At 45.7% G+C, this 24,653-nt stretch overlaps 4 protein-coding genes across 8 annotated transcripts in view; 3 read left to right on the plus strand and 1 right to left on the minus strand.

Moving 5' to 3' along the window:
- The window catches only part of LOC122613222, a 42,574-nt gene extending 21,894 nt beyond the window's left edge, over positions 1-20,680 (plus strand). Inside the window, exons 2-6 of the mRNA XM_043787294.1 lie at positions 7,438-7,874; positions 8,496-8,717; positions 12,070-12,299; positions 19,243-19,692; positions 20,007-20,680. Coding sequence (XP_043643229.1) covers positions 7,438-7,874; positions 8,496-8,717; positions 12,070-12,299; positions 19,243-19,692; positions 20,007-20,025 — 1,358 coding nt within the window. The 3' untranslated portion in view covers positions 20,026-20,680. The remainder of the gene's footprint in view (positions 1-7,437; positions 7,875-8,495; positions 8,718-12,069; positions 12,300-19,242; positions 19,693-20,006) is intronic.
- Positions 13,765-17,217, plus strand: LOC122613220 (titin). Its single transcript, XM_043787287.1, has 3 exons — positions 13,765-13,920; positions 13,980-16,991; positions 17,084-17,217. Exon 2 carries the CDS (start codon positions 14,182-14,184, stop codon positions 16,963-16,965), a length of 2,784 nt encoding a protein of 927 aa, XP_043643222.1. The 5' UTR covers positions 13,765-13,920; positions 13,980-14,181; the 3' UTR covers positions 16,966-16,991; positions 17,084-17,217.
- LOC122613223 (formin-2) lies at positions 17,099-17,701 on the plus strand. Its single transcript, XM_043787295.1, has one exon. The coding sequence runs from the start codon at positions 17,274-17,276 to the stop codon at positions 17,595-17,597; it is 324 nt and encodes a 107-aa protein (XP_043643230.1). The 5' UTR covers positions 17,099-17,273; the 3' UTR covers positions 17,598-17,701.
- A 95-nt stretch (positions 20,681-20,775) lies between the features above and the next one.
- LOC122613221 lies at positions 20,776-24,019 on the minus strand. Of its 5 annotated transcripts, none has more exons than XM_043787288.1 (7): positions 23,944-24,019; positions 23,246-23,883; positions 22,893-23,140; positions 22,495-22,831; positions 21,828-22,444; positions 21,257-21,761; positions 20,776-21,201 (listed from the first exon to the last, which is right to left on the minus strand). In XM_043787288.1, exons 1-7 carry the CDS (start codon positions 23,964-23,966, stop codon positions 20,945-20,947), a joined length of 2,625 nt encoding a protein of 874 aa, XP_043643223.1. In that variant the 5' UTR covers positions 23,967-24,019; the 3' UTR covers positions 20,776-20,944. The 5 variants fall into 5 exon arrangements, with proteins under 5 accessions (XP_043643223.1, XP_043643224.1, XP_043643225.1 ...); XM_043787289.1 differs by having other exon boundaries at positions 20,779-21,201; positions 21,828-22,435; XM_043787290.1 differs by lacking the exons at positions 23,246-23,883; positions 23,944-24,019 and having other exon boundaries at positions 20,781-21,201; positions 22,889-23,026.
- Between the last annotated feature and the right edge of the window lie 634 nt (positions 24,020-24,653).

Consider the following 24,653-nt stretch of genomic DNA (forward strand, 5'->3'; position numbering starts at 1 on the left):
TGCATGTGCATGTGGGTAAGAGTGTGAGTGGCCCTAAATAAATTTATTAATTAAATATAGTTGCTAATTAAAGTTGTGCCGGGCCCCAGCACGTATCCGCCATGATAGCCCCCGTATATTCGTATATTCCCACTTTCCTAATTGCATATTTAATGGGCAAAGCTTGCCGTTTGACTTATTGATTGGCTTTCGCTTGTTGTTCATCGTTGTTGCTTGTTTTGGATTTGTGCAGCAGTTCAACTGCTAATTAATTTACACTTTGTCGCTATGCGGAAAATGGAAAAGCGTAGAGGGCAACTGCCATGCGGCACAGGATCAAATGGGTTCACGTCTGGAGTGGAGCCACTCTCAACAGCTTTTGCAATTTGTGTCGGATTGCAAAACAGCATTTTTGCGTTTGCCAATTGCACAGATATGACTTCCCCCTGCTGGTTATTAATCAACTGAGTTATTCACACACACAGCCAGCTCTGTGGCCTTGTGGGTTGCAAACTGTTGCTTTCTGCATTCGTTTTCCTCTTTCTAGTTGGAAAACCAATCCACTTCAATCAAGAAAGGAAAAGTTGTTCAAGAAATAAACTGAAAGTGTTGTACTGGGACTGCAACATTTTTTATAATTTAAGGCATGCAGTTGAAAACAAAAGTGTGGAAATTAGGTTTTTAAATTAAATGCTAAATATTTACTTGCTGTGCAAGTACTTACATTACCTTCAATCTGATTTTCTTGAATTAAAGGTCGGACTCATTTTGTTTCATTCAACTTCACCGTAGCGACATAAAATTGGCATCAAAATCTTCACGTTCTTGCCCCGGCAATTTGGTGATTGTGCCTCGCTATTGGTTTTATTATTTCGTTCAATTATTTGAATGCAACGAATTTATTGACGACAACAGGAATTTCCAGTTAAATGCGGCACTTCGAGTGTCTGTGCATGTGCGTTCCATTTCTGTTTGTTTTTATGAATGTGGCTTGTTTTATTTAGCCGCTTTACGAGCCGAGTAGCGGAAAGGGGGGAGTTGGGAGGATGTGGGTGGAAATGGGGCGGAAGAGTGGGTGGCTGGGCATGAGTGAGTGGTGAAATGTCGCTGACTTGCCGCAAGAAATCAATCAAAAACTGTGGCAAGTACAAAAGAAAAGGAAGCAAAAAATAACAAAAGACTCGGCGCACGCGATGCTCATCAATTTGTGTGTCATTCGGAGAGTGTCCTTGCATGCTCCTGTGGCCCTATGTGTGTGTGTGGGTGTGCATGTGTGCGAAGGATGTGCTTCTGCCAATGTGTGTGCTAGCGTGGGTAATGCCTGGCTTTTGTGTTTGCTTAGTGCAGTGCAAACAAAGGACAATGCATTCAGTCCACAATCATTGGGCTCCTCCTTCTTGCCGATTTTTCCTCATCCAATGTCCCAATGCCACCCTCCCCCTCCCGTTCTCCTTCCCCTGTTGCTCTGTTTCCCATTTCGCTATTGCAACCTAACATGACTGACACACTTTTCATGCTACAATAAGCCATTATAATGAATGTAGCCAGAAAGTAAGCCAAAAGCCCAACACACATTCCATTTCAGCCAGCCGAAGGAAAACAGGAAAACAAGAAAACAGGCAACAGGAAAAAAACATTTCGAAAATTGTTAAGAGGAGCAAAGATTGGGGGATAATACCCCCAGGTGTTGAATTCAGGGAATTGTTAGGTGTACGCCGCCTAACAAGCAGTCTAAATAGGCATTAGGGATACCAGTAAAATCAATACTTACATACCTTCCCTATTCGAACGCAAACCTTTTAGTTGATTCCAGCACACAGATTTCGGTGCACAATTTGCAATTCATTAGGTTGCACTAATAGAATCGGCTTTAATTAAAAAACCTCCGATAAATATGGGTGTGTTTACAAAGGGAGCTCTAAATCTAAATGACAAACCTGGTAATGCTTATTCCTAGTTCAATTTCAGTAATTGAAACGTGTGTTTGCTGATAAATTTAGCAAAAGTGGTAAAGTCATAAGCAAACGAAAGTTATTTAGAACACATTCACTTATGCAGCCACTTTGAGGCTCAGGAATTTTCGGAAATTAGCTTCGCAGAGAGCATTGTCATCCCGATAAAGCTGGAAAGTGTACCATAATTGGCACTGCAATTTGCCACAGTGAGGCATGCGTCATAAAGACCATGTGCTTGCAGACAAATGACAGATGGACCAGACGGATAAATAGGAGTCCCAGTCGGAGGCAGGAGGACATCTGACAGGACGACTAAGTGAGCTAAGCAACCCTCATTTGTCACATGATTTTATAAACTGTTGTTGCCCTGCTTATCCTGCCATTGTGATGGTGATGGTGATGTTGCTGTTGATGGTGGCTCCTTACGCAGGCCAACAGGCATCTTGTTAGCTTGTTATGTTTTTGGTCAATTTCGTTTGTAATCCCCTTTGAGCCTCTCGCAAACATTCGCCTTATTCGGCTCATTGTGAGGGCGTCAATAGAAGCGGAGACATGGGATGGCAGATGGGTTGGCTGGAAAACGGGGCCAAGTGACAAGTTTAATGCCAGCTTTCTTGTTTGCCGACATAATTGGCCAGCTGATGGCTTCTGGACCAGGCACCAGCCACCAGCCACCAGGCACCAGGCACATCTTGGCCTAATCCCGACATGTAGCTGCACACATTAATTAACACAGATAAGGCTGAGAGGCAGCCGCAACTGCAACTAAAAATCCTTCGACCCTGCAGTCATTAAACTTAAAAGAACAACCTAGAAAACTGGCCATGAAATCGCACACTGACAGAAAAGCTGTGGGTACTTTACAGCCAAGGGCATGTGGATAGTAGAACACTCATAAACTATAATGCATTTATAAAAATTATATATTAAGTTATCCTGTTTGCTTGAAATGCGGGTTAAATCACATGATGTCCTTTTAAATATTTTTACCACATTACTTTATGAAAAGTTTTCCTACGAATACATATGCTCTATTTCATTCTCAACAATATGTTTATCATGTTATTTAAAGTGTTATCGTCACCGTAGAATAAAGTCCTTTGCACACGACTGTCTGGACTTTCTATTCCCTGCGTGTTTGCGGTTGCCTAAGGATCCAGAGTGGGAGCTGCGGTTGCCGGAGCCTGGCAATCTCCCACGTACTCAGTGTTGATGCTAGTGCCTTAGCGAAATCTAGGTTACCACATCACAGGCGACGCCAAGTTGACATTTTATCGGGAGTCGTGACTGCTAGTTCCACTGGCAAATATGACTGAAATTACTATTAACAGGCAGTCGCAGTTGCAGATGCAGCTACAGCTACAGCTACACTCGCTCATTCCACTTCCTTGGCTTTATTGAGCGCACGAGAAGTGCAGCATTTCGCATTTCGCATTCCGCATTCTGCATCCAGCATATGCGGCGTATGCGTAATGTCACTGTGGGTGCTGTGCGCCACCCAGGATGTGTCTTAAGGCAGGAGCTGCAGCTCCCGACATGTGACAATGTCAGATTTGTGGATCTCCCTCTGCTGCTGCTGCTTCGGTGCTGCTTTAAAATTCAGACGTTATGCGCCATGTGAGCCGGGCGAAATTAGGTAAAATGCAAATATTTATTTAGCGGAAAGTGATATTCGCGTGTGTATAAAGCAATTCACATGAAGCACATGCATTACGTATACGCCAGGTGCGCGTTGCTATCCCATTTTCCGGTGGCTCATTTCTATTTTTTGTTTTTCTGGCTGTAATCTATTAATAGCGTGTCCGTTTTCCTATTTGCCTGGACTGACAAGCCAATTAAATTTGACATACATAATTAAGTGCGCTGCGTGAGTAGAGAGGCAAATAACAGACAATCGCTGGGAAGGGGAAAAATGAATTTTTAATTAGCGACCAGCTGAATGCAGGATTATAGATGGATATACGAGTAGGATGTGGAATAGGCTGGATATGCAGCTAATTTTAGATCGAATGAGTGGTCTGAGTGCATATCAATCAAGTGCCCATCCTCGCATCTAATTAAACATATTCATCGTTATGCGAGCGCATGAATATATTAGAGTGCAACGTATATTATATGTTTGAATTAATTGCAACAGAGTCTGGACAGGCGTGGGTTTACTCGTTTGTGAGCAGAACGTCATTCATTTTCCCAGCGGAGAATTAAGCATGGATGAGTTTCAGCTGTGGGGCCTGACTTGCTGGGAGCTTAACATTTAAGCATCGGATATAACCGTAGCCACACATACGAGCATAGCATTCCATCAAACAGCACACGTGCTGACACACCCATTTCGCCGGCTTTTCCTCACAGTTTTCCCGCCTTTCCTCCTCTGGCCATGATATTGCTGCGTTAATCCTTCTTCGCCTGGCTTATTTATGTGTACTTTCCTTCTCCTATTTGGGTTTCTCAGTTCTTTTACTGTGTGCTTTTCGAGGCGAGAGACAATGCCTGTTCTGTGCCGGCGGCGACTTAATGCCTCGGCTATTAAATTCAAATTTATTGCCTATAATTAAATTTTTTCGTGACGGAAATCGCAGGAAATTGAGCATCCAGCCAAACGAAAACAAGCGACCAGAAAAAAGCACCACGAGTCGTAATTCATTTTTCGCACAGAAAAACCTGTGTGTACAAGTGTGTGTGTGGTGTGTGTGTGTGTGTGGGTGAGATAGTGTGGGAAAAGTGTGTCAGCTGTGCGTCATAAATTGAATGAAATGTGTGTCATATTGGTTGGATTTATACATATATTAATGCCGCCCGCCCGGAGCATATTTTTCTGCCAATTAAAAAGCAATACGCCGGAGGAGGAGTGTTTACCATGAGTCATAACAGTGGCTCTTGGCCAGCTGCCAGATTGCACTATTTAGATATTGTGTATCAATGTTGTTATGTTCAATGTTCGAGCAAGGTTGCCGATTTTCAATTATGATATGACCAGGCACACTCACACAGAGCATAGAGCCAAATATTCTCCTAGGTTGCGGGGCCAACGGGGCGTATGCGCAATGTCTTTTCATTCGAATGCTAACTGAAATTTATGGGGCATACGTGGCATGCATTTATATTACGTGTCGTGCCGTGCTGAGCTGTGAGTCCTGCTTGGCAGTAATTTCCGGCTGCTTCGTGGCTGTTTTTGGCTTTTAATGTGCATAATTAAGCATTAATTACGCCCCCGCCATTCGTCGCAATAACCCAGAAATGGTTGTTTTTACAGCGCCCATTTATTTGGCCACCTCGGCAATGTTCCGCCCCCAAATGTGCGATGTGCAGCATGGGACATGGGAACTCAAACCGCGTCACCATATCGGGAAGCCATTTGCACAATTTAAGCATTTAATTGCAAATTTATTATGCTTATTCTGCGGCCATTCTGTAATTGATTGACCGTTGCGTTCGGTTTATATATGTAGATATGTGCTGTATATGTGCCATTCTATTTTGTGGATTTGTCTGGGAAAGCGAAAGCTGCTGCTGATGGTGAACAGCTGTGGTCTGCTGACCTTTATTGGTGTGTAGAGAAGGCACATCCTAATGACTCTCTAGGCTCTTGTCAGTTTAATCTAGTAGTAGTAGTCTCAATAGAAAATTATTGCATTTTTTAGGGGAATGATTATCTTAAAATAAACTTAGGCAATTCATGTGTGCAATTTAAATTTAGTTTCGACCTAGTTCGTTTTGAGTTACTACAAATACGTACATCTAAGTTGAAGTTACGGAGTTCCTTCTGTTTTTCTAATTATTCTCGTATTGATTTGGGTTCCATGTATGCAAATGGAAAATGTTGCTTGTAGCCAAGCATGGAAACTTGTTTGGCATATTCGACACAGTTTCCCAGTGTCAATTTATTAGCTCGATTCCTCAGCTCGTCGCCATGCAGGAAAATCTGCTGAAATGGCCAGAAACTTTTCAGAAACTCCCCTGCAGACGCCCTCGCACCAATTTCGGTCACTTTTCCCCAATCCATTTGACAGCAGTGACCCGGCAGAGGAGAGTCTGCTGCAGAAAGAACTTGTCAATTACCCAGAGTGCCACCCAGGTGGAGGAAACTATGCCAGCGAATAAATAATATTTCATTTGACATAGTTTCCAGAAATGAGGGAAAAAATGGAAACGGCTGCGATGAAAGCCAGCGGCAAAGTTGAAAAGGCAGAAATATGCTTTGTAGTTTAGTCATTCATTAGTCGTCGTCGCCATCATCGCCACGGCCTGTTGTCAAAGAAGTCCGTCGTCTTACACTCGCAGCAAAACTTGTAAATTAAAAATGCGTCCGCAGAGAGTGGGGAAACTAATAAATAAGCCGGCAGCAAAGCAAAAGCAGAAAGGCAAGGAAAGAAAAGGAGAGGAAATATAAAAGCGCAAAGGAAAATATCTCAAAATGAAATGGCAGATGGAGGCAGACAAAGGGGAAAAAGTGGCACAAGTGGCATGTTGCAATGTTAATTGAAGACAAATAAGAGCCGACGGAGGGCCGTTGCGATGCTGTTGAGGTTACTCGATGAGGCCGACTTCCCGAGATCCGCCACGGAGGACCATGCAAACAAGAAACCGCAGCCCCAACATCAAAGGCCACTGCAGCCGGGTCCACTACAGCCCTAGACCCCAGATCCTAGACCCCAGTCTGGGGGTGCTCCTTAGTGGCTCCATGGGTGGGTGTTCATGTGACACCCAAATGACTTTGAGGCCCAGCGCGAACTGGAGCGCAGCAGTTTTAAATTACTTGCGGTCTGGGCGAAAGGAAAAGCGATAAATACAGGACGCAAGTTTGCTTTCCTTTGCGAAAAAAAAGGAGGAGAGCAAACTTTATCCAGGTGCTAATCAAAGAGACGGAGTGCTGCCATGATTAGGTTTTTATTAAAAAGGGGGTTTAAAGTATATAGCTGCAGGGAAGAAAGTTATGATAAAACATAAAGGAAAATATATAAAGAATTATTATTTAAAATAGTTAGAGTTAGCTCTACTATCATTCGCATCTAAATATAGTTATATATTACCCTTGCCACTGTTAAGTCACTGGTTTCTCTTAATTTAAGGTACTCAATTTCGTTACTTCCCATCAGCTATATGTGTATTTACCGCTGTCGCCCTGCACCGCTGCCACTATCTTCCATTTACCATACTTTTACAACCCATTAAGTATTTTCCCAATTTCCCATGCCGCACCCAGCATTTCCCATGGCAACCATTTAACGCACAGCACTTTGGCTGCTGAAAAAGTGCCGCTTTAATTCGACGCGCAGCCGTTGCGTATACGTAATCTGCCACTTAAGTTGACACCATTTCAAACAGTTGAAGAGCACTCGGTGAATCTTGAACGCAGAGAATGGCAAGTGACAAGCAGCTGCTAAATTGCAAATATTTGCAAATTTTCAGCATATCTTTCTGTTTGGCTTCGAAAGCTCATTAAATTTTAATGACTCGCCACTGATGAGCTCCGCTCTCCATTTCGGTTCTTTCTCGCCCGCAGGTCGCACCCACAACGCCAACTATGCACTGTACCACATTGGACAACCGGCGACGGCGGCTGTCAAACAGTTTGCGGAATCGGGCCGAACGGATCTGCTGGACAGCAATGCCGGCGAGCAGCAGCAGGTCCAGATGCAGCTGCAGATGCAGACGGGCAAAGCCCCATCAGGTGGGATCAGCAGCAGCAGTGGCAGTGGCAGTGGCACCACTAGTTTCAACACCACAGCCGCATCCACAGCCACGCCCACTGGTGGCAACGGTGGCATTGGTGGCACCACCGAGCGCAGCGTGTTCGACGAGTTCAGCATGCCGGCGATTCCGTTGGGCGCGGGACGCAGTGAGGCAAAAGTGTTTGTCGACAGCAATCACAGTCTGGTCTCGCTAATGACACGCATTGTTCCCTCGCCGGACTGGTTTATCGGCGTGGATTCGTTCGAGGTGAGAGCACCACAAATCACAGAAAATCACACCGTTTAAATTCCTGTTCGGTTTTCGCACCTATAGGCCAAGCTATTATTCCACAACCCATAGGGGCTTTCAACAACTAGCGCCTTTAGATCTTAATATTTTCAAACTTATGATTTATACTTTACACTATAAGAACAATACAATATTGAAATTTTTATTTGAGTTCTATGCATCTTTCTTTATTTGTACTTTGCCAAGAATTTGTTAACTTACATTTTGTAGCTTGCATCCAATTATTAACTTAATTAAAACTCGTTAAGTAAATTGAAAAGTCTTCTTTACAAAGCTTAAATATTCTGCAGTGTTTGCAACCACAATTACTAAATTATTAATTATGTATGGAAATTTTCGAGTTTATTGTTAATTTATTGAATTATTCGGTAAAGTAATTAGCTCATCTTCTGGCTTTTTCTCTAGCCACACATTATTTAAATCAATTACAATTTGCGACTAATTTAGGCCTAAGGCCTTTCGTTCAACATAGCACATTCCTTTGTGGTTTACAAATCTGAAATTATGATTTTAAGCATAATCGCTTAAGGATTTAAGCGCATTCACCTAAAACCTCTTTGAAATGCCCTCGTATTTCAGCTCTGCGTGGGTGGCTCCTGGATCGATACGGTGACCGTCGAGCTGGATCCCTTGGATGCGGGCACGGATAATGGCTTCACCTTCACGGCGCCCAACTGGCCGACAGCACCGCAGGGCGTCATCTATCGGATCACCTCGCGTTATCCTGGCCATCCTGCGGGCAGCTTTTACTATCCGAAGAGCAAGCGATTGCCGCCCATCGCCACGTTCCAGTTTATCAAGGTGAGTGGACGAATCGCCGGACCAAACGATCCCCAGACCGCTGCCGCAGATGGAAAAGGTTAAACAAGTTAATTAACAGCAAATTAGCAGTCGAAATGCCTTTTGCCCAACAATTCACACCACTCGGAAAACCCTAATGACTTTTTCCAAAAAACAAAAAAATCCAGTGCGAAAAAATCAAAGTGCTAATGAGCCATTAGCATTACAATGGCGTCAACAGCGTCTACCACACTCGCACAAACGCACACAAACACATAAACAAACCAGCCACTTTTCTCGCCATGCAAACATGTGTAATGGCTGTGCGTGTCTCTCTCTGTGTGTGTGTCTGTGTGTGTGTATCTGTGAGTGTGTGTTTCAGATGGTGTGCGTGTAAGGGGCGTATTCCCTTGGCTGCGTGTTAATGCGCTTTATAAATCAGTTGAGTTCACAGCTTGGACCGAGAAAAAAAAGGAACGCACGAAATACGAACAACGAAATGGCCGACGAAAAAATACCGGAAATAATGATAATTACCTTATAATTATTTGGGCCAGAATGCCACGGGCATGCAGAAATGCGCCAGGAGGAAATGTAAACAAATTAAAGCAGTTTGACAGTCACGGGCATGGAAATTAATTTGATAGCTTTTTATAGCGCACATTTGGGGGCCACTGAATATGTACAATTAGTTTAAATGGGTGTCGAATTATAATTCATGCGCTTAAATATGACAGTTATGCAATGAAATTAGTAAATATTTGGAAATTATTGAATTTAAAATGATAATGCCAGGAAATAAGGCTATTGAAATAATCGGGTTTTGAAATTGATTAGCATTTTAAGTATTTCATAGTTACTTTTAATGTGTATCGAAAGCAAGCTATTGAATTGAAATTTGCAGCTATGCTAATTATCCACAAATTAATAGCGCGGTTAGCTGAGTTTTATGCCGAAAATTAGGATGCAAATTGAAAATGGCTTTAAAACATTCATGACTGCATGTGAAAATCGACTGGGTTCCATTATTCTAAGCACATGCGATTGAATTCCCATATTGCAAAGCAGGACCCTCAAGAAAATGATTTCACTTACCACGCCGAAACATGTCCTGCATTATCCTTATGGAGGCACAGCCGTTGCCGTCTGTGTCATTGTTTTCAAGCGCTGCAATAAACATTATTCTGCACTCCTTAATAAATGCCAATCCATTAGGCCCGCCAGACACAAAGGACACAGCCAGGACCTCGGCCAAAACGGCACTGCAACAAAGAACCCTCGACGGCAGTAAAAACGCCCCAACAGAGCGGAGTGGGCATACAGCCCACAGAGCAGGACGGCTGGCTATTGGAGCATTGTAATTATATTGCTGGACATCCAAGACGTCCAAGACGTCCAAGCCAGCCAGAAAGTGGCGCACTTACGGCTACAATGCCCTGGGTCGCTCATCAAAATTGCTTTTATGTGTGGCCCAAAGCAGCGCACATAAAATTTATGCCTCGGGCTCCACGTCCATTGCTCCACCGCCCCTGCCCCCCGCCCATCGCCAGATGTTTCGACTACGTTTGCATAGTTTATTTCGCAGGGGCACTTTATACACAGATAGGTTTATATAGAAGGGGCAATTGCTACGTGGACATGGGCAAGTGGGCGAGAAGGCGAGGGGGCGAGTGGGCGTGGCTGCCCACTGTACGTGCGGTCATTATTCTTTATTTGTTGCTGCTGCTCGCCTTGCAGCTCGTATTATTGTAACGCCTTTTTGACACTACTAATTTTAGTTTTATTTTCTAGGCTTTTCGGAGTGGGCGTGCTCAAGCCTCTACTCCTTTGGTGGGCGGTGCGGTCAGGGTACATTAGCTGCATGGTGGCGTTTGGCCTTTGATGACAAATATTATTCACTTATTATTAGCTGTAAGATACATTACCTATTTCCATTTATTGTTTGGAAACTCTAAGGAAATTCCCGAGTTTATTATAAAATCGAATTAGAGCCTTAGTCTAAGTTCATCATTTGGTTTTGAGTGTGGAACTGCTTCCCCAGGGCAGAGAAAGTTCGCATTGGTTAAGGCAAAAGTCTGTCATTTTATTAGTGTCCGAAAGGCCCAAGGCTGCCGACTTTTGTTTATGGCCAACAGAATGGAAAGTTATTTACTTATATGCGTTATTTTATGGCCAGCACATGTCCCGGGTCCTAGTGTAATTATGTGTTGATTTGCTTCCTCCGAATCGCCCAACAGCTGAGGGTAGTTGGTAGTTGGGCATTAAATTCTTAAATTCTCAGGCCCGAGAGCGAATTGCTGGAATATTTGTGTGTCATTTAGTGAATGGCAAAAGGCACGTAATCTCGGCAGCCGGGAATGCTGAGGGTTTTCACTCGCCGTCTGGGTAATCCACAAGGAATTTCACAGTTTTTCCAGCCCCCCACTCCCTTTCCACTCCCCCCGCGTTCTAGCTTTTTGTGTGTGCTGGATTATTGTGTATTTTAATGCCACTAAAGCAACACGCGTCTCTCCGCCATTGTTTTCTTTCTTTCTCTCTTTTTTTCTGGATTTTTGCGTTTGAGTGTTTGTTGTTTTTTGCAGTGCCTTAGATTTCTTTTTTGGATTTTTTCATTGTGGTTTCTGGCGCCGCTGTCGACGCATTTGCAGAATGTAGGTACCAAAAGGTAGACCAAGATAAGCCGGCAAAAAGCGGAGGGGTCTACAATAACAATGCGTATTGTATATAGAAAATGACAGCGGCCCAAACAAATAAATTAAAATGCGCGACAGCGCACCAAACAAAGTTTTTCGTACCCTCGAAGTGTCACTGCGATGTGGGGCATGTTGGTACAGGGGACTTTGGTTAGGTGTTGCAAGATCCTGAATAGTTTTGGCAGGAGTATTCTTCTTATCTTCTCTATTAAATTAATTTTATGAATTGAAATGAAATGATTTTTTCATGCTTACCCGAAATTAATATTAAATTACTAAATTTCATTTTTGTGTTCAATTCTTCGTCTTTGATTTATGGGAGCTTCTGTGTTTTCCAATGCTCAAAAAAGCTTTCCTTTCGCTAAATTTGCACGATGTCTGAAGCAAATCTAGAGTGGCGTTTAATACCCTTAGATTCCATTGACGCTCGTGGCCATTCCATACCGCTGCTGCTGCTGCCCCCCTGTGGCAGTGTCAATATTTGCCACAAATTGAAATTAGCAGCGCGTTAAGAGCACCTGTACTCCCGGTCCTTGCTTGCTCGGCATTCCGCATTCCGCATCCTGTATCCCATGCACGCAGTTGCTGATGCCGGGCACATAATCCCCGTAAATTAATATGCCGCACATGTGTCTGGACCCGGGGACTAACATTCCGCCCCTTTGGCAACCTATTTGCAGCTGAAGGAGTACGAGCTGAGCGAGGTGTTCAACATTGCCGAGGACGATCGCAAGTACGAGACGGTCCAGACCCAGACCCACCTGGACGCGGAGCACAATCACGTGGAGATGAACAACGAGTTGTCCGCCAGCATCGAACGGGAGCGACAAACGGAGCAGCAGCAGTCGCAGCAGAACGACGACGAGAGGCAGCGCATCCGGTCCCAGCTGCTGGCCAAAATGAATCCCATGTAAGTGCTCCAAATGTGCCATAAGCTATGCTAAAAGCCCCGAAAAAAATCAAAGGGTAATGAAGAGCATGTTGTAGAAATGTAATTTAGCAAAGATAAACTTTTTATAGCATTGCAATAGCAAATATCCCTCAAAGTAGCTCTAATGAAAGTCAACCGAATAAGCTCTTGTTGGGGTGGACAACTTTTTCAAATTGCAACTCGCATTTTGCAACATTCTCGGTCTGCAATTCTGAGTTAAAAGGGCTTCCAGTTAGTTTTTGCAATTTACCAAATTTTGGGTAGTATTAAATGTTAGCTTTGTTAGGGAATATTTCTATAAATTTAATTAAAATAATCTAAAATAAATCGTTTTTTAGAAGTTTTCCTTAGGCTTAACAGTTCAAGGCTTTCAAGTCTCTAGGTCGAACGATAAGTGAAACGAGTCATTTTGTAAAGCCTACAATAAACAAGTCGAAAATTGGTTATCTAATAATTATCGATTGACAAAAACAAGTGATTAATCAATAGATATCGCCGAGTTTCCTCGCCAGTACCCTTTGCCAGACTGGTGAGAATGCCTAAAGTGCAGAAGTCGTTGCCATTCGAAAGCTTTAACTGTTTCAGGCCAAGAGTAAGCCTTAAATGGCACGTCTCGTATACGTAATCTGTTTTGGAGTGCAGAGAGCGCTTCAATTGGCCCTATTTAACATACGCGTAGAGTGCTTTCCCCTAACTCAAGACCAACTACTTTCAACACTCTCGGTGTACATATGCATTCACATATTTAAAGCAACGTGCCAAGCCCCGAGCTGTTGGAAAAACAAGTGAGTGGGTGGTGGTTGGCAAGGAGAGGAATGGAATGGAATGGAAAGGAAAACAGCTTTCTGGCACACTTCAAAGCACATTACACCACTTTGGAGGCGTCGGGTGTGGCCCAGAACTAAAGACCGAAAGAGCCGAGGGAGAGTCGCCCGAGAGGCACGTACCTGGGTAATGCTGCATCTTTAAAAAGCCGCCCAATTTCTCGGATCCCACCAAACTACAGACTCCAGACTCCGGTCGGGGAGAAACTACAACTAATCCCTGCTAACAGTTCCAGTCTCATCCACCTTCACATCCCAATCCCAATCCCCATCCACCTCCACATCCGCATCCCCTTCAGCGAACGCTGTCTATTTTCGTGCCACTTTTGGCCAAAGCTGCTGGGCTGCTGGAGTGGATTTTGGCACCATTGGCACTGGTAACCTGCATATTTAATGACAATCCCCACCAGCCCGGGACGTGTTCGAGTGCCAAGAGGCTGCGAGTGGGCGTTGTCGACCGGCCCCACTTTTCCTGGCACTCTGACAGAGCTGGAAACAAAGGCCGGAGACCCCGGCCCCCCGGATATCAGTTGGGCCTGCCAAATGTGCGGAATACTCGGACCAGTTTCGAAGTAATTACTATCTTATCGAATGCCATGTCGCGGGTGGCCTATAAAAGTAGAGGAATTGCCGGCAATCGAGCAAAGAGTTAAGTGCCAGCAACATGTCCGGAATCCCACCAGCCACCTTCACCGTAATCGCAGGTAGTGCTGCCCACAATCAGCGGCGCAAGAATCAGCAGAATCGGGAACATAGCCAGCAGAAGAATTCGACCAGTGAGCATATGGAATTCGCAGTCAAAGTGCGATCAAACATAAACCTTAACAATTTCCAGAGACTGAAGCACAGACGGCGGGGTCGAAGACAAATAGTTGCCACATTGCTTAGATATAGTAACTATCTTATCTGTACAAGGATTTAACGCATGAAAATACATTTCCCATGACATAAACACCGAGTATAAATGGGCCGAACGAAGCAATTGGGGTTTCAGTTAATGGGCCAAACGAAGACGAGACGGAATAATTACCGACAAAATGAAAACGACCATTGTGGAGGAGAGGAGTGTGAATGAAACGATAGAAACGATAGCCACGAGCAGTGGCTCCGTCCAGGAGACCATCGAGATCGTCAATATCGATGGATCTGTAGCCCCCAAGCAGCGTCACCATCATCACCATCACAGGCATCACCATCACCACGAAAGGCAGGAGAATGTGGAAGTCATGGCGACAGAGGAAGTGATTCTCGTTGAGAACGCACCCAAGTCAAGGAAGCACCACCACCACAAGCAGAGGACATCCCCACCACCGCCCCTGCCGCAAACCTCACCACCTTTCCTCACCCCCACCGAAGAAGTGGGTTTCAATGTGGTGTGGGAACCCCAGGCCTTTTGGAACCAGCCCTCACCCAATCCCTCCACAGATCTAGATCTCTCTCCGGAGAACGAGGTAGTGGATGTAGAGGAGACTATGGACACAACTTCAGCTTCTGATGAATTCACCACTGTGGTTTGGCAATCAGAGACCAAGGAGTCTATCAGGGAATCACAAAAGCACTCAAGAGTGGTGGAGGAAATAATAATTGATCAATTGGACCCACCTCCCTACGCACCACCTCCACTTCAAGTGCAGACGGGATTCTTTCCAGTGGCTCAGCAGCCTCCACTTTCACCCATCGCAGAAGTGGTGCAAACCGATGTGGTGGTGGAATCGGTGGAACCTCCACTGCCACCCACAGGCTATATTCCCAGGGTCAATCTAAGGCCAACCGAGATTGTTGTGGAGAATGTCGAGGTCATCGTTCCCGCACAGATTCAACAGGAGCCGGAGTTTATCCCGCAGCCGGGATTTGTGGCCAGAATTGTGGAGAACATAGAAGTTGCTGCAGCATCTATTTCCACACAGGTTCCAGCTCCGAAGAGTTCTTATCCTCGGTCAGGTTTGGTTGAGACGATTATGGAGGATACCGAAGTGGTAAAAGATGATGCTCCTGTTCAGAGTGGTTACATGCCCGGAAATGTGGCAGTGGGATCGATTGTGGAAAATGTAGAAGCTGACTCCCCATTTCTTCTTCCACCCAATGGATTTGATGCTGATGAGTCGATTGAAGTCTCGACATATGTAGATGATTCTCCATTTCTGCTTCCAGTTGATGGCTTTGACACTGAGCCAGTCTGTGTGGAATCAATCGTTGAAACTATTGAAGTCACACCCCCTGAACCTGTCCAGCAAATATCGGTTGAAAGTGTTGTTCCTGCAGGCTTTGTCGATTCTGTGGTAGAAAACATACAAGTCATAGAAGACGAAGATCCCCCATTTCTACTACCCGTAAATGACTTTACCCCCCAGGCAGGCAATGTGGAATCAATAATAGAGAATATAGAAGTAACTACGGAAGTGGAGCCCACCTTAAGACCATCAGTTCAAGTCGAAAATCTACCTCGATCTGGATTTGTGGAGTCCATTGTAGAAAGCATTGAAGTGACTGAAGAGGTAGATCCTCCCAGGCCTGCAGTTCCAAGTGATTTGGGCACTCAGAGCGGTCTAGTAGAATCGATAGTGGAAAACATGGAAGTCGCAGAAATAGTGGATTCAGTAGCTCCAGCTCCACCACAAACTGGATTTGTTGAGTCGGTAGTGGAACGTATAGAAGTCACTGAAGAAGTTGAACCTCCACTGCGACCACCACTTCCACTGAGCTATCCTCCCCGCTCAGGATTCGTAGAATCGATCGTGGAGAATATAGAAATCCAAGAAGTCACTCCCCCCTATCAGCCTCCCCAGCAAATCGACATTGTTCCTCAAACGGGTTTTGTAGAAACTTTAGTAGAGGACATTGAAATCGAAGAAACTTCGCAACCGCCAATACAAAATGGATATGCACCACAAGGCGAAGTAGTAGAAACCATTGTCGAAGAGGTTGAAATCATATCCGATCCGCCACGTCAATCAATAGTGACAACCGATTTTATGCCCCGTGCCAGTTTGGTGCAAGAACTGGTTGTGGAATCACTGGAGGTTACACCAACATCATCGCCTCCACCCGAAAGGTTTCCTTTTATCTCCAGGGAGAGCCTAATCGTAGCTGATGATTACGTGGAGGTGGAGGAGGTCACCCCTTACAATACGGCACCACATAGTCCAATAGTGGAAGAGGAAAGATTGAGCGAAGCCGAGGCTTATGTGGAGATTATTGAAGTTACCCCAGTTAATACCCCACCAAGTAGTCCCCCACTTCAGAGGCCCATTGAGGTGGGTTTCCTGCCCAGGCCGAGCTTAGCCGAAACGGCGTTGGTTGTGGCATCACTGGAGGTAACTCCAACTCCTACACCGCCACCAAGCCCACCCCTGAAACTCAGAATACCACCATCGAATCAGATACCCTCGGAGGTGATTGTGGAGTCAGTGGACGTCACACCAGTTCCATCTCCTCCTTCCCAGCCGCCAGCGAAACCACTTAATAATTTCATACTAACTGATCTGGTTATCGACGATCCTCCATTCGTAGAAGTGGTGGAGAGGGAAGTGGTTGTGGAGTCCGCAAACAATGGCCAGGTAACTGAGGTTATCGAAGTCACGGAAGAGATTATACAACCCGTCACACCCATCGGAACTGTTTTGGTGGGTGAGATATCCGAGCAAAACAGCGACAAATTCGGCAAGCGATACTCCCTAAGTGCGGCACTCGCTGACCAAAAGCAACAGGAGCAGGAGCAGGGAAACACGGACACGAATCAACCACCTCCGATCCAAAAACGAGATATAAACACCGAACCACCGAAGCGTAGATGTTGTCAGTGCAAATGCACCATTTCCTAAACCAGAGGTCAGGGGCTTTCCCCAAGGCAAGTGAATCAGAACCAACCCATACCCATACCCATACAAATCGTATCATACCTTAGAAATCTTATCAATAACTGGGTGTTTTTCTTATCAGCCTGGGAATGTAAGCTCCACCTATCGCATATCTAATCAGGGAAAACAGAAGCCCCCCAAAAATCACAGTAATTGATAGTTAATTACCGGCGGACACTCGAGGAAATGCTCGCGTAGATAAGTGCCGAACTCAAGAACCAAATCGACCCCAAAGTGCTGGTCAGTCAGTCAGTAGTTAGCCATCGGTCGAGATGCCACCCCCAGGACGCGGATACGGAGGACCACCTCCACGGGGTCCCGGAATCGCCTACGGCCCACCGCCACCTCGAGTAAATGTCGGCATCAATATCGGCGGACCACCGCGTCCTCCGCCCATCGGCGTGGGCATCGGCTTTGCTCCTCCACCCGTGGTGATGGCACCACCGCCACCAACTGTGATCGTCGGAGCACCACCTCCACCGCCCATGGTCGTGATGCCACCGCCACGACCCACCGTTGTGGTGGGTGGTCCGCCTCCGGTGGCCACTGTGTACGCCCAGCCCCAGGGAGAGGTTTTCTGCTGCACGATTCTCTGACGGAAAATGGGAAATGGGAAATGAACAACTGTGCTTCTGTATAGAATTATTCACTACGTGTAACGCCTTAAATTAGTAAAATAAAATAGTTTACTCATAGAAAAGCCCTCACGGCATGTTCAATCAAAGTTCGAAATGCCTTTAAAGACATATAAATGCCATCAAAAATCATTATCAAGTGTGTTATTTTAATTTTTGAAGTGTGAACCAATGAAAGTATTAATAAAATGAATGCAAACCATAATTGTATGTTTCCACCGACTGCATAAATATAATTAACTGCTCCCCTGACGCTTTTCCCATTGCATTCGAAGTTCGAACCATGCAAATGTTAAATAATCACATGCTTCAGCATGACAAACTTCAAACAATTGTCAGTTTAAATATGCAATTTAAGCAAACCAATTAAAATATTAATATCAATTTGCCGTCGCTTTCCGATTGGGAAAACTAATTCACTTCGGGCCGGAGAGCAATTTCCTCGTCACATGTCCAAGGGCTGAGTCACACACAGCCTGGGTTGAGTTCATCGTTTATAGAGCTCCGGAAATGCAAATTGCGCCTCAAACAACATTTACTTAATACATTTTGATGTGCTCATCTAACGGTAATTGCCGTGAACATGATCGAAGCAAATTGTCGCTAATAACTTCCATGTTCGCAGCAGGAAAAGTCGACAGAAACTCCAGGCCGAGGCAGAGCGAAGAAAGAAGGGAATTTGAGTATGGAAAATGCTGTATGTAATTTCAATTTGAGAATTTTCCTCATTATTTTCGTTGGGCCCATGGCGCTGGGCGCCTTCTCTGGGTATCTCAATATTTTTGCCAATTTATTTGCGCTCCTCCAGCTCAAACCCAACCCAACGTGGCTCAATGTTGCTCAGAGTTGAGTTTCTGTGCCTGTTCGTCTGCCTTTTGATTTTTTATTATTATTTGCGCGATTTTGCACGCGGCGTGTGTATGCAAATAAACGAAAAACTGCAGGAAACAAAACACGGAAGTTGCCCAGGAAGGAAGGCAGGAAGGCAGGAAGGAAGGAAGCCAGGCAGCGCCACAGCCAAACGTCGTCTGCAAAATGGGAACTTCGGGGGATTGTGGTTCGCGCGTGGGTCCTCCAGAAAACAGAAAAAAAGCGAAACAAACAGGGGAAAAAACCTCATGGGTTCCATGGCATAGGAGTCTCCGATTTCGCGTTCCGGGCTTTTTGGGCTCTCTGGGCCCTCTGTCTGTCAGCCAGAGCAACACGGCACGAAGGCTGGCTGGCTGGCAGGCTGGCTGGCTGGCTGGCAAAAGGCAAATTTAAATTGAAATTTTCCACAGTTGATGTGCTGAAATAACAAACGTGAGCAGCCAGCGAGCACACCTTTGAAACTTTGCAAATGGAAGTGACGCAGGCACACGGGTCGTATGTGTAATGTGGCAGTCTTTTAGCGTCGGCAAGTTAAGCTACTCTGCTGGAGCAAATCATGAGGGTGGAATACATATAGCTGAGTTATATCCCACAAAGAAAAGTTAACCAATTTAGGGATTACAAAAATATAACGTTCATTAAGTATAGTATATATAGTATATTTTAATAGCAGGTCTTATTATTTCAAAGTGTATCGAGCTAACTCAACAAGACCTTTCACGTTATGCACTTGCAGCTACAGCAGCAACAACAGCCTGCAGCCGGCACCTGGTCAGATGGTCAGTGTGGTGCCGAAAAACGACAAGCATGCGATCCTGCAGAGCATCGCCAGCAGCTATCGGCGTGCCGCAGATGCCAGCGACTCCAACGCTTCCAAGCCGACACCATTCGCGGCTGGTGGTGGTGGTGCAGGTGGAGGTGGCGGTGGCGGTGGCAAGGCCGGTGGCGCGGTGGGTGGTGCTGCCACCCGCAGGCGGAGCTCCGCGCAGCGTCGTCGTGATTGCCGCGTGAGCCACTGGTCCGAGTGGACGGCCTGCAGCAAAAGCTGCGGCGTCGGCGAGATGCATCGCTACCGCAAGGTCATCAAGCACGGCAAGAGGGGCGGACGACAGTGCCCCGCGCTCCAGCAGTCCAAGTGGTGCGGCACCGAGCGCAACTGTCACGGGTCGCAGAGCTACTTTAATTGGTGAGTATGCCCCGCCGTGGAAAACGCAATCAAATCAGACCTGCACTGAAACCAATTTCAGTTCATTTACGTTAATTAAATTGGATTTAAATTCAATTGCACATTGATGCCAAAGGGTATTCATATTTTCATTGAAAAATATATTCATATTTCATTGAGCCATATCGTTACTTTTTCATTGGAAAACCTTTGGTTTTTACACAGATAACACAATTAATTCGTAATAGATTAATGACTTATATTCCATTTTTGTTCAATGACTCACCCTGCAAGTGTATAAAAATAAAATATATATATTTCCGATCCGATTTCAGGTCCGATTCCGACACATGAACGAGCCACTGGGAGGAGGAGGAGGAGGAGGCACAGGCGATATAAATATAATTTTAATTTAAGGCGTAAGAATTGCTTTTTCTGTGTGAACAAGAAAGACCAGCCAGGCCGTAAGGAGTGTGGATCATCCCGCAAGGAGGTTTTAATTTAACTTTACATTATCAAATGACATTGATTTTAAAGCAGACGGCAGAGACTTCAATTAAAAGTGGATTAAATTAGAGGCGACGATGGGGAAGACTACTGACAATATTAAAAACACAAGAAGGATTTAGACACAGGACAAAGAGGATTGGAGTCATTCGTCCTGCGGATGTCCAATCAAACATTCTTATGTTTATGTGTTCACATTAATTTCGATTTTTTTTTCGTTGCTTTAGCTCTAAATAATATGTAAAAAATCATCATAAAATATAAAAAATTAAACAAAAAAAACATTGAACAGTAGACGTACAAAGTTTAGAAAGCAAATCAAAGTAAACAAGAAGCGTGAAAATTTGCATACCCAAACAAGGAAAAATGGAAACAAAACCAAATGAAAAACAAAAAACCAAACACAACACACTTGAACCTATAAGCGTGGAGCCAAAGTGTGTTGTTCAGCAACTAAGCTAATATTAGATGTAAACTAAGCTAACTAATAACTTAAAATGGATTGCAATAAAAGTCAACCCCAAAAAGAACACACCCGAATTGAAACTATATTGAAAGGAAATCTTTGCCAACTCCTAAATGTGTATTATAAAATCATTTATTCAGAATTTGGAGCAAGGGCTTTACCAAACATAACCAGTAAAAAAGTCAATAATACTTGTTTACCTTTACGTATCAAATGAGAATGAGAAGCTATATTGTAAGATAAATCCCAGGTTCCACGCAGAACAACCAATAAATATTGCAATTCCAGCACTCCGATTCCTCACTGGGCCTTCCTGTTGCGAAATTTGATAAGTCCGGGCAGCAGGAGCTTCAGGATTCCGGAGATTATTAGGCATATTCCCGCAAAGCAGAAGGCAGCAGTATAGTTTCCCGTAAAGCCCACCATTTTGCCGGCAATCGTAGTCCCAATGAAGGCGCCCATTCCCATGGCCAGAGAGGTAATCCCAAAGGCGTTGGTCAGTTTCGAAAGGCCCAGGTACTTCACGTATATAAGGCCTCTCAATGTGGAATAAACAGCTATGATGTGTAAATAAAATAAGATGTAAACTTGTGTAAGGTAAGTTGTACACACCTGGCGCTACAGCATAGGACATGCCGTACAGCATCTGGAACCAAATCAAGTTCTCTCCGTAGAAGGCGCTTATTAAGACGGAAAACCCACCGAAAACCAGACCGCCGCCACAAAGTCCGAGGGTCCAAGTGCGCCTTTTGTAGGCGATGATGCCAAGGATGTTCCTCATCACTAGGTTACTAATTCCGATAATGGGCCCGATCATACGGGCATATTCGACAGGAACCGTGGTTCGAGCAGACGAGTAAACGAAGGGTATATTAAAGCCCATGGGGAACAGGAAGGCGGAGGCCACCAGAATCTTAAACTCGAACTGTTTCAGCAGGTGGTAGTCGAATAGTTTGAGCAGGGTGAGCATGAACCGACTATTCCTACAGGTATTCTTCTTTTTCGGAAGTTCTTCAGACCATCTGCGTACAGAATGGGTGCGTCTATGTTGTCTAGAAGTGTCATCCCCTTCCCCATCCACATGGATGTTCTTGATGCCGTAGTTCACTTGCTGGGTCTGTGTAATAGTTGGTAGTGTTCTTAGGTTGAGGATCATTTATACAGCATATAGTTAAACACTTACGTTCTTATCCGATCCCATTAGGTGGAACTCCTTGCCCTCGAGGTTCTCCTTGCTGTGCGGCTGGTCGTAGTCGGCGGGCCCCGTATAGAAGAGATCCTCCCGCTCCAAGGGCGCCGGCCGGATGAGCAGATTGTGCTCTTCCTCATTTTGAGGCTTCTTCCGCCGCTTGCCACAACTCTTCGTGCAGCAGGGGCAGAACTTGGCGCACCCATGCTTCTTGGGAGGTGGCTCATATTCGCTTAGGACACTCCGGCTTCCAGCGGTCTGCGCGGATAGACGTAAATAGTCCTGCACGTAGAAGTTGCCGTAGTACTCATCCGAACTGGACTCCAAATTATCGGGGAAATGGTACAAGCCCACCTGCGTGGGAGCCACCTCCACGTAGGCGACCACCATCAGCAGGATCAACATTATCAGGCCCGCCTGCGTCCGCAGCATGTTCCTCCATCCGATGATGGGCACCAGCCAGCTGTTGAGGAACGTGAAGAGCACTATACCCGCTCCGCCACCGCTGCAGGAAAACCCATTGGCCATCGGACGAAACCGCTCGAAGTAGTAGCCCACGATCAGCTGCGAGCTCGCCCAGATCATGCTCAATGTAATGCCACCTGCGCAGGCTGGTGTTATTATTCATCGGATATCGGACAGCCATCTAGATTCAACCTACCAAGGACGCTGTAAAGGAAGATCAGCATGGTCAAGTTGACGCTCCAGCTGGAGGCCAGTATGGTGGATGCGGAACACAGGACCCCAGCGATGGCTACCTTCCGGAATCCAAAACGATTTATCAGAATGGCAGAGAAGGCTCCGCTGGTGAAGTAGCAACCAATCTGGACACTGGCCACCAGCGAAACCGACGATGTGCTCACACCCAGATCCTGGGCAATGGATGGCAACAAGACTCCGATGGTGAAGATAAGACCATCGATTATCAGCTGGGCGAGGAAGGACAGCACCATGATTACCCAGCCGAATCCGCCGTCCGGTGGTATCACCATATAGATCTGTGGACACGAGTCACTCGTTTTCAATTGACCACCGTAAGAATGCCATTCACTCACTTACAAAAACCATACCGGAGCCCAGTCGCTTTCCACCACGGCCCAGGTCAAAGGACTCCTTCGAAGCTCTGCTATCTGTGTCCCCCAATTGGGTGGTCCTCCGGTTCTTCGGGTCGTATTCGTAGATAGATTCTGGCGAGTCGGTGGCCTGTACTGTCGTTGTATTGAACGCGATAGTCGTATCGTTTTGAAAGTTTTCCCTAGCGACCACAAATGAGTCCTCGGAATCGTTTTTCGGATTTAAGGCAGCTCCTGTAGGAAGGCTACAGTTTTAGTGAAAAGGAATGCATTTGGACGGTTCCTCAACTTCAAACAAGTTCCAATAGCATGGCAATAAAAATAAAACAGATAACTTACTCTTTTTATAAAACTTTTGCGTTTTGGTTATGAGTGGTTCTTCTCTATCATATTCTTCCGTATAGCTAGTGAAGCTCTGGATCGGAGACACCTCATCTGTGCTCGTGAAGGAGTCATCATCATTACCCCTGTATGCAGAGGAAGATTGTCGAAAACTGGGCGGACGTGACGATCTGGCGGTGCTAACTCTGTTGTTTTTCTCAAAATTGGGTTCCACGAACGGCACCTCGGATATTGGCTCAATTGGCCTTTGATGTGATGTAGTTGGCTTGCTTTCCGAAGTCGGAGGATCTTCTGATGCCGCCACAAGGATATGCGGAAATCTTCTAAAAAGAAGCTTGGGAAGAAAGGTAGGATTAAAACTTTCGTACAACGAGGATGAGTCTACTTCGCTCTGAGATTGAGACTGGCTAAGGGGCAAGAATGAAGTGCTCCCATTCAGGATATCCGTCTGATCTGTGCCGACGGCCACACTGACCATTGGTGGTCGCGTGTTCCGCGGGTTCCGCGTGTCATACTGATAGATGGACGAGGATTGAACCGAGAACTCCAGCCTGGACAGAGATTGGGATCTCAAGCTACTACTTCCACTTGGCTGTGCAGCGGCGGTCTTGTCTTCATCTTGGCAGCTGGGCAAGCTGAAAAACAGATGGATTCGCTCGGGATGAGTGCTGTGGTGGGCGAACAGACTCACTCACCTCCGCCTACGATTCCTACTCATTTTTCGACTCTGTCGCAGCGTGTTCCTGACATCTTTCGCAAATCTCTCTGCGTCTCGACCCGAATCCAATGCACAGTGGCTGGCTACGTGGCTGGCTACGTGTCTGGCTGCAATATGAGAAACGCCAGCAACAAGATGGGGATTCATGGGGATTCGTGGGGATTCGTGGGATTCGGTGGACTCGCAAACTGTCGCCAGACATTAGCTGCTCCTGGCTACCAAATGCTGCCATGGCTGCCATGGCCGCCAGGCGAGCGTGACAGACGGAGTTGGTAGTTGCTAGTTGGTGACCCCCAGTTGCCACCCCTCCACATTTGCCCCCGACTGCAACTGTTACTTTTAAGCCATCGACATCGCCATCGCCATCTCCTTTCGCCTGGCGAATCCCTATTGCCACAAACCGATCCCTGCCTCCCTGCCTCCCTGCCGTTCCACCCGCTTGCCTGTTTATTTTGGGGCCGAAACAAAATTGCATCAGTGCAATTTCATTGATTGTAAGTAAATGAAATCATTCCTTAGTCGTCTGAGTTTTGCACAGAGCGACTGTGGAGAGTGGAGCGGGCCAAGTGCATCTCAGCTTTGGAGGGCAGTAACTTCATTGGCAGTCACTCAAAGGCAACAAGAGATGAAGTATTGGGGTCGACTGTTTCCCCAGTTGATTAAATGGAAAGTGATGCTGAGCCATTG

Source organism: Drosophila teissieri, chromosome 2R, assembly GCF_016746235.2.
Source record: "Drosophila teissieri strain GT53w chromosome 2R, Prin_Dtei_1.1, whole genome shotgun sequence".
In the NCBI taxonomy this organism is placed as follows: Eukaryota; Metazoa; Arthropoda; class Insecta; order Diptera; family Drosophilidae; genus Drosophila; species Drosophila teissieri.

Excerpts from the sequence above, each read along its gene's own strand:
- LOC122613220 (XM_043787287.1), top strand. The coding sequence starts at position 14,182 with ATGAAAACGACCATTGTGGAGGAGAGGAGTGTGAATGAAACGATAGAA.
- LOC122613221 (XM_043787288.1), bottom strand. The coding sequence starts at position 23,966 with ATGAGTAGGAATCGTAGGCGGAG. Across the intron at positions 22,445-22,494 it reads CTTCCTTTACAGCGTCCTTG|CCTGCGCAGGTGGCATTACA; the intron begins GTAGGTTGAATC and ends TAATAACACCAG. Across the intron at positions 21,762-21,827 it reads TAATGGGATCGGATAAGAAC|ACCCAGCAAGTGAACTACGG; the intron begins GTAAGTGTTTAA and ends ACTATTACACAG.
- LOC122613223 (XM_043787295.1), top strand. The coding sequence starts at position 17,274 with ATGCCACCCCCAGGACGCGGATACGGAGGACCACCTCCACGGGGTCCC.